This window comes from Camellia sinensis, chromosome 9 (genome assembly GCF_055761805.1).
Source record: "Camellia sinensis isolate YWXY chromosome 9, ASM5576180v1, whole genome shotgun sequence".
Taxonomy (NCBI): Eukaryota; Viridiplantae; Streptophyta; class Magnoliopsida; order Ericales; family Theaceae; genus Camellia; species Camellia sinensis.
The window spans coordinates 36099231-36108238 of record NC_138969.1 but is presented as its reverse complement, the minus strand read 5'-3'; the positions used below and the strand labels follow the sequence as shown (position 1 = coordinate 36108238).

At 34.7% G+C, this 9008-nt stretch overlaps 1 protein-coding gene across 1 annotated transcript; it reads right to left on the bottom strand.

Moving 5' to 3' along the window:
- Positions 1-2532: 2532 nt before the first annotated feature.
- LOC114306197 (trihelix transcription factor ENAP1) lies at positions 2533-7974 on the bottom strand. The gene is made up of 2 exons (XM_028251395.2): positions 6757-7974; positions 2533-2952 (listed from the first exon to the last, which is right to left on the bottom strand). The coding sequence occupies exons 1-2, from the start codon at positions 7586-7588 to the stop codon at positions 2939-2941; spliced, it is 846 nt and encodes a 281-aa protein (XP_028107196.1). The 5' UTR covers positions 7589-7974; the 3' UTR covers positions 2533-2938.
- Between the last annotated feature and the right edge of the window lie 1034 nt (positions 7975-9008).

Below are 9008 nucleotides of genomic sequence, written 5' to 3'. Positions count from 1 at the left end.
GAGAAATAAATTTTGGAAAAAAACTGGTTTTTCTGGGACAGTGAGTTACATTAACTTCCAGCACAGGTGATCTGTGCTTGAAAAATAAAAAGAAGTCTCAAACAGTGTCAAAAAGAGATATGGTCAGAACAACTTGCTAAGTATTTGAGTTTAGAACATATTTCCAAAAGAGTTTGAAGACTAAAACCCAATGGGAGATGGTCAAATAATTTTTCTTAGAAAACTAGACAGATTCTATCACATTTTGGAAAAATTGATGTTTCTCTCTCAATACTTAATAGAAAAATTATGAAACCAGCAGTATTTGAAAGGTAACTTAAAAATCTAAATTTTCCAATTTGAATCACTTGAAAACTCATTCTGTAGAATAAACGGTGACCTAGTAAAGTCAGCATTGCTGCTGCCTCCAAACAGCAATGATGTTAAAAATATGTTTTGGCCACGAAACGTTGTCAAATAATTTTTTTTTCTCGATACTCTGGCACTATGAAAACATGTTAAACTAACTCCAGTAGTTTCAGATTTTATGAAAGTGTTCTCATTAGTTTGTTTGAGTTTATTCAAAATGGATTAAAAATCTGCTTTGTTGGAAGTTCATTATTTTGTGAAAAAATACACTTTTGTATTCACCATGAATCATACGCAAGACTATAAAAATTATTTCTTATTACTATTTCCATGTGAAACTTTAATCCTTCATATTTACCTTGATTAATGGGAACAGGGAATAGATGGAAATAATATTTATGAAGAGTGAACACAAATTCATAAGCATGCAAGATTATTTCAAACAATAGAGAATATTTGAGCACATAAGAAGATAAAATCAATAGCTAAACCATCTAATCTATGCTTGTAAGAAGAATAAAAATCACATAATCATAAGATTATCATTCTATCAAAATGTATACATGCATTGAATTATTATTGCTATGTGTGTATTAACAATATACACTCTTGCATATTTTTGATACATAGATTCAGTTAAAAAAAATATATCTAAGGAAGGATAGGGGTTGAGTATTCTTACCTCAAGAGTTTTTACAAACAATTCTCAAAACTAGTTTTAAATTGGTAACCACCAAGCACCCTCTATTCTTCCTCTCTTTTTCTTTTCTTTTCTACTCTTCCTCTCTTTTTCTTTTCCTCAGTCGTGGAAATGAAAAAGGAATGAATAGTGCTCTATATATAGGAGCTTCGAGACAATTTTTTTTTTTTTTTTAATTTTTTTTTTCTCTTGGCTTGGAATTATCATCTATATGTATAGGCTTTAGAGTATGCTTTTTTTATGCATGCCTTGGCATGCTTTGACAGCAGCCTCTTGGGAAAAAAGACAATCGAATTCCTCTGTCCAAAACAAATCTAATTTCCTCTTTTTTTGTTTTTGTTTTTGTTTTTGTTTTGTTTTTTGTTTTTTTTTTTTGTATACAAAATAAAAATCAATGAATATATATAACTTAGTCACTAGATGTTTTACTATCTACTATCCTTTGATTAATTTAGTTACTATTTATTTAAGGGGTACTTACGTGTAGGTCCTAATAAGTGGACTTATTGTCTAATAGGTCCTATGAAAAAAATTTATCATAAAAAAAAGTCACTAATTGTAAGTTTTTGTGACAATTTATAAAAATTATAACAAAAAAGTCACTAATTGTCAATTTTTAGCGACGTATACAAAAAATTATCACAAAAAAATTATTTTTAAAGACAATTTTATCAAGACTTATTTTCAATAAGACTTGGTGAGAATTAAGTCCAATTATTAGGACCTATTGGTAGTTTACCCTTTAACTTATTTAGGCCAAGTTTGGGAAGACTAAAAAAGTGCACTTTGTCTTTTTGGACTAAAAAATTGAGGTTGAAAATATGGATGTTTGGGTTAACTTTTTGAATTTTTGTTGAAAAATGTGTAATAAAAAATTGTAAAAATTGATTTGTAGGGAAAAATTTGAATTGAGAGTTGTGCAGCTGTAATTGTTGACTTTTGGTGAATAGTGTTAACTTTTTAACTTTTTGAGTAACTTTTTGACTTTTTGACTTTTTTTGAAGTCCCCAAACTTGGCCTTAGTTTCCACAACTGTATTTAGCTACATAAATTTTATCACAGAAAGATAAATAATTTTATTTAAAAGAATTTAATATTGATATTAATCATGATACCATTAACAATATAATTCGATAATTTAATAATTTAACAATCACTCTTAATTGACAATATGGTTATTAACAAACTTAATTAGTTGTCCAAAAATTCAAATTCTTACATATACAATATCAAGTACTGATGTTTATGTAGTATTTTTGACCAACAACATAACAAAATTTTGTGTAAATTACACAGGGTAGGTTTAAAAAAAATACAAGTCCTACAATTATAACACAATTACATTGAATTCTTTTGAAGTTTAAATTTATATAACACTTATTAACTTCATTTTTATCAATAAAATGAATGGAAAAATGAGAACCAACTTTAAAGTGCATCAGATTCAGGCATTAGCCTGGTGTGTCACTAAAAATAAATAAATCTTCAGAAATTATCTAACATTATATTCCAGGAAAATTCAAACAAGAAGACAAATTTGTTCAAATTGAGTGCCTTGTCAAGGACATTTCAGGAAAACATAAGCATCATTCTAACTATGACCACTAAATTTAAAAAAGTGGAACAGCCCCTCTTAATTGAACAATGACTGGTTAAGTACTCACCGAGAAAAAAAAAAACCTAGTAGTAGAAAAGAGAAGGCAATATGATTCGCAAGAACATTGACAGCCTTGTCCACTGATAATTTGCAGATTCGGAGTACTCTTTAAATTACCGACATCCTCTAATACCATAACGAACTGGAAATGTATGTACTTCGTTGGCATAAATATGAAAACCCAAAGCTATACCAACTGCAATTACGATGACCATCAAAGTCCCCTCCCACTCCTAGCTATAAATATCTGCAACACAGAATAATACATAACTGCTTTAGAAAATTAACTTTGTACTTGAAGGTCAGTAGTATAAAAAAATAGTTAGCACAAACAAGAAGACATTGCAATTTGGGCTTGTTTTGTGCTATTTTATCTACTACAATTACCTGTATTTCAAGCTATGGACATCGATTAATCCCCAGTAATGTGGGTCCTTTGCATATATAATCTACTTTATATTTTTCACGCTTGGGGCACAATGCTTTTGGAGGTCAAGAAATATATTAGATTTAGAGAGAGAGAGAGAGAGAGAGAGAGAGAGAGAGAGAGAGAGAAGGATCATCAATTCATTGGTGATTAGACTACAAGCAACTAAATCTTAGAGCATTCACTTACTCACAACAGACGCATGTGTGCGCTCACACACACACACACACAATCATATGTATGAACTCAACTCAGAAGTCCGTCTCAATTACTTGGGGTCAGCTACATGGATTCATTTCACCCAGTTGGTTCTATACATGGTCATATCTTCAATCAAATTTAAAATAGTCATGTTGTTTCCTATTACATCAACCCAAGTTCACATAGGTCTTCCTCTATTTCTTTTACCACCCTCCACATGGATCATATCACTATAGGTGTGTGAATTGTCCATGACTATATTATCTAAAATGATTTTCCCTCAATTTATTTAATTAGTGTCATTTTTAACTTACTTATTAATAGATTCATTTTATATTTAATTTTCCTTGTAACATTGCTAATCCATCTCAACATTTTCATTTCAGCTGCACTCATTCCATCTTACATTATTTGTTAAACGTCCAACATTCAATATATACAATATAGCAGGTCCATAGCAATCTTATACAAATTTTCGTTCAACTTAAAAGGAACCTATGATCACATGACACTCTGATGCACTCCATTTCATTCATCCTATCCTAGTTTTATGGCCTCATCCTCAATTTCTCAATCATTATGAATAATTGACCCATCAAGTTTTGCTCTACATCTTTACCTTCATCCTTTCTTCTAGTTTTACTGAAGTTACACTACATATATTTGTATTACTTCTACCTAATCTAAACCCTTCAGTTTATAAAGCATCTCTCCACAATTCTGGCTTAAAGTTACTCTTCTTGCTTTGTCAACTAAAACTATATCATCTACATACAAATAATACACACTAAGGAATATTCTCTTGAATGTTCCTAGTACATTCACTCATAATAACTAAAGGTAAAGACATAGTGTTGATTCTTGAAGTAAAATTATAGTTATTGGAAACTCACTTGTTTCTCTTCCACCTCTTCTCACACTGGTCACAGTTCCATCTTACATATTTTTAATTCAATCAATATATCTAACTGATGCTCATTTCTTTTCCAAAACTCTCTGCATTATCTCTCTAAAAATATCATCATATGTTTTTTTTTTTTTGAAAGACAATACATACCATATAACGCTATATCTGGTTGGAGAATTTGAAAAGGGATTTGAAAAGGAAAAGAGAAAAGACATGTAAAATGTAAATAAAATATACTTCCATTTCACCTAATTTCACACACTTTTTCTTTTTTCATTTTTAGATCCCTCTCCAAATCCTCCAGCCAAACACAACGTTAAAGGTCTTTAGATTTCTTCCTATATTTTTCGGTCAGTCGCCTAAGTAGAACAAAAGCCGTCATATTAATTCTCTGAGACATAAAACTACATTGATTTTCTGAACTGCCATCTCATCTTTTAACCTCTCAATTACTCTCTCCCAAAGTTTCATTGTGTGACTCATGTTTAAAGCTAAAATAATTATTGTAGTTTTGAATATCACCTTAGCTCTTGGAACTAATGTACTTTTACTGCATTCATCATGCAATTTCTTAGAATTGAAGATCTTGTTAAACAAATTAGTCAACCAAACTGGTTACCTATAAACTTCAGTGGGAATTTCATCTAGTCCTGTGAAAGAATTTAGGGGTCCTTACGTGTAGGTCCTAATAAGTAGACTTATTGTCTAATAGGTCCTATGAGAAAAATTTGTCATAAAAAAACGTCACTAATTGTAAGTTTCAGCGACAATTTATAACAATCATGATAAAAAAAAGTCGTTAATTGTCAATTTTTAGCGACATATATAAAAAATTGTCACAAAAAAATTATTTTTAGCGACAATTTTATCAAGATTTATTTTCAATAGAACTTTATGAGAATTAAGTCCAACTATTAGGACCTATTGGTAGTTTACCCAAGAAGGAATTTATAATTAACATTACTATTAGAGTTATCAAGCTCTCCTAAACTCAAGCTTCTTGAGTTTAATTTCATTTTCTTTAATTAACACCCCCTTGTCTCCACCCATAATACACCCAATACACAATTATATATATCTTCCAACTTTAATCAAACCATAAAAAAATGTATAATGATGAAAAAGTTGCAACTCGGTAAATGATATGAATGATATACAACCCAGCAAATGATATGGCATCAAAATTTCCACTTTAACCAAACCAGCAAATGAAAAAAATGAAGAAAAGAGAAAAGGAATGAACAGTACTCAAAGAAGCAAATTCATACTGGCAGCATACAAGTTGAAAATTAATCTCTGTAGATGTGAACCAAATTCAACCATGACCATTAGGTGCAACATACATGTCATTACACAGGCAAGTGAAGCAACATATTCAACCAACAGCTAGTACTTGGCATTCATCGTTACAAGTTAGATGTAAAGATTTCACCAAAAGTTATTCTTCCACTGCATGTGAAAGTGAACCATACAAACAACAAACACCCTCTGATAAAATTTCCTAAATAAAGATGCAAACATAAGATTCTCACTGTGTGCCACAAAAGAGCTCCTATAAAAGGCAAATGGAGGGAAACCTATCTCTCCCTACCACGGCCTTGACATAAATTTCCCATCTTGCATACAACGCCTAGTGGAAGGGCAGTAAACACAACAGGTTAAGATCATCATCACCTTTCACAAGTTGCATAGAACCCTAATCCCTAGCTGTCTGATACAACTAAAACAATTATTGTTCGACACTAAAAATTTAATGAATCAGGAAGAACTAGAAGCCTGGGCGTGGAAATCATCACAAGTATTATAACATCTTTTTGAACCCAGCTCACAAGTGCTCATTAATATACTACAACATAATCTCCAGCTGAGCCAGATGAACAAGCAGTCAGTAATTTGGACACAAATCTAAAAGGACCTGAATTTAAAATTATGAGGATAATCCTCCTAAGTCATACATGTAAAGAGAGAGAGATCCAGTACAAACCCTCTACGCATGTTGACGTTTCACTTTACTTCCAGCCAATGCTGATAGTATTACACAGTTTATATAGAAAAAAGGGGGAAATTGGATTTAGCCAAACTTTCAATAACAACAGCATAAAAGAAACTAATATTACTATCAAAAGCTTATATCTCATCACAGTAATACTCTGTTCTACAAGTAAAAAAGACATTTTCTTATCATTAGTTCAACATCTAAACACCATTATAGTCTGTATCTACACAAATATACACAATTACTTAGCAATGTAACAGTTCTTGAGACACCAATTAAACACTTTAAATTCCTAAACCATGTGGACATTCACCCAAAAGAAAACGCTCTTAGTCATCAAGATGAAAACTTCATGCATTATTTTCATTAAATTGAGTTACTGATTCAACAATTTTATCCACCTTTTTTTTTTCCCTGTAGCGTGTTTTTAATCTAAGCAAAATGATACTGAAAACCACCAATTAACATCAAAATTGATCACAATAATGATTGTTTAATTTGGAAGCAAGAGATCTCTCACCATTCGAACCCGACCGCTTGGCTTGCTTAATCTTCTCAAGCTGAACCTGAGTGTCCATGAACAGCTGCATCCTCTGAACCTCCAAATCTTTAGCGAATTGCATCCTCTGCTTCTCCAATTCAATCATCTGCCTCTGCTTCTCCCCTTCAATCCTCTCATACATCTCTCCTAACTTCTCAATCGCCCTAGCCAGCCGCCTCATTCCTTCCGCCTCCCCATTCCTCCGCCCTCCGGTCTCCTCGCTAGACCCCAAATCCTCCGATCTATCCTCCTCCTCCTCCTCAGCCGCCGCCGCCGCAGCAACAGCCGAGTAATTCCTCCTAAAGTACGAATCATCCACCGCCGGAGACGGCCGTTTCTGCGGAAGCACCACCGGCTGCACCACCATACCCCCCGGCGGCTTCCGGCACGCCAAAGGAACAGCCAACGGCGGCGGAAGCGGAATCGGAATCGGAGCCTTTTTGGCCGCGGTGACTGCAGATCCGATCAAGCAATCGAGGCGGGAAAAGAAGGACCACGAGCTGGTGACCGATCCGTTGGATTCAGAAACCCTAGCTTTCTCGACCTTATACTTTTTCTTGAGAGTGTCGATGCGGTTCTTGCACTGAACGTCGGTGCGGCGGGCCTTCTTGGTGTGGCCGTGGCGGAGATTGACGGCGTCGGCCACCTCCTGCCAGTCCTTCTGACGGAGGTTGCCGCGGTTGAGCTCGAGATAGCGGCGGCCCCAAGCGTCGACGAGAGTGGATGTTGCTTCCTCGCTCCAGCAGTCTTCGCGGAAAGGTAATGGCCGGGAGGGCGGTGGTTGGGGGGTTGAGAATTGTAATTCAGCCATCGGAGATGGTGGTGGTAGTGGTGGTGAGAAAAGGGAGAAGAAGAGAGAGAAGGAAGGGGAAAGGAGCGGCGATGAGACGCCGGTTGACGAGAGAGAAGCGTGAGGGACATGATGTGTGGGGGGGGGGGGGGTGTAGGTGGGTGGGGGTATTGAGAGAAGTGTACGGAGAGAGATGGGGTGACTGACTCGGTGAGGTCGCCGGGGCCAGAGAGAGAGAGAGATAGTGAGAGAGGGTCGCGACGAAAACGCCAAGGATGGGTTGCGTCAGAGGGACTAGGGGCTAGGGACAGTTGGACCTGGTTTGGTTTGATTTGATTTGGTTGGGCCTGGGTTTGGTTTGGTTTTTTTTTTTTTTCAACATATGGTTATGTTTCCTTCGGTTAGGTATGTTGGCTTTATCTAAGAAGTTAGTTATTTTAAGCGCTTGTTTGGTAAGTTTAAAATAATTAAAAAAATTAAAAAATTATACAAAAAGTAAAAATGTTATTATTATTCACAAATAAAAAATATTAAAAAAATATTTTATATATTTTTATAATAGAAAAGTTTGATGACTGTTGTCAGTTGCACTTGTGAAGTAAGAAGACCATTATATACTTTTTTTGGCCAAAAAAGTATAATTACATATGTAAAGCTATAAAGTTTGATGGTAATGTTGGGCCCTTAAAGGCCCACTAAGGGTTCCGTTTTGATAATCTGAACCGTTCAATATGTAGAACTCGTCGAGTAATATATGTTTGTAAAAAATCACGTTGATCGAGTATCGTTAACTATATGATCAAATCAGTTTTGTATAAACAAAACGGATGGTGTGATAGTTAACTGTTGAAAAAAATTAATCCGATCATATAGCTATCGATATCCGATCAATGTGATTTTTTACAAACATATAATACTCGACGAGTTGTAAATATTGAACGGTTCAGATTATTAAAATGGGACCCATGGTGGCCCACACGGACTGACCATCACTGTCTAAATACTTTGTCCCGAAGAAGGCAATTATTTGCTGGGTAAGACATGCTGGGGCTGCAGGGCAGCCATACAACCACTCAACTTTCTTCTACTATACACTTTATTTATACAATTTTAATTATACATTTTTTCGTAAAAAAATAAAAAATTAACCCAAACATCTATCTTTTTTTTCTTAACTTTTTAGTTCAAAAAGATAAAAAGTGCACTTATTTAGGACCAAGGTTCTAAATATCGGCCGGTACGTGCCGTACCGGCCGGTTCGTAACGGAAAATGAGAGTGCCGAGTCGGATACTCACCGATATACCGGTGAGAACGAATTTCACGTCCGTAGCGGCCGATTCCCGACACGTATCGATACGTGAGCGTTCCAGTTCCGATATAGTCCGATTCGGCTGAAAAACGAGCAAAGCATATGGAAAAATAATTGAGGAAAGCAAGCCA

Coding starts and splice junctions, on each gene's coding strand:
- LOC114306197 (XM_028251395.2), bottom strand. CDS start 7,588: ATGGCTGAATTACAATTCTCAACCCCCCAACCACCGCCCTCCCGGCCA.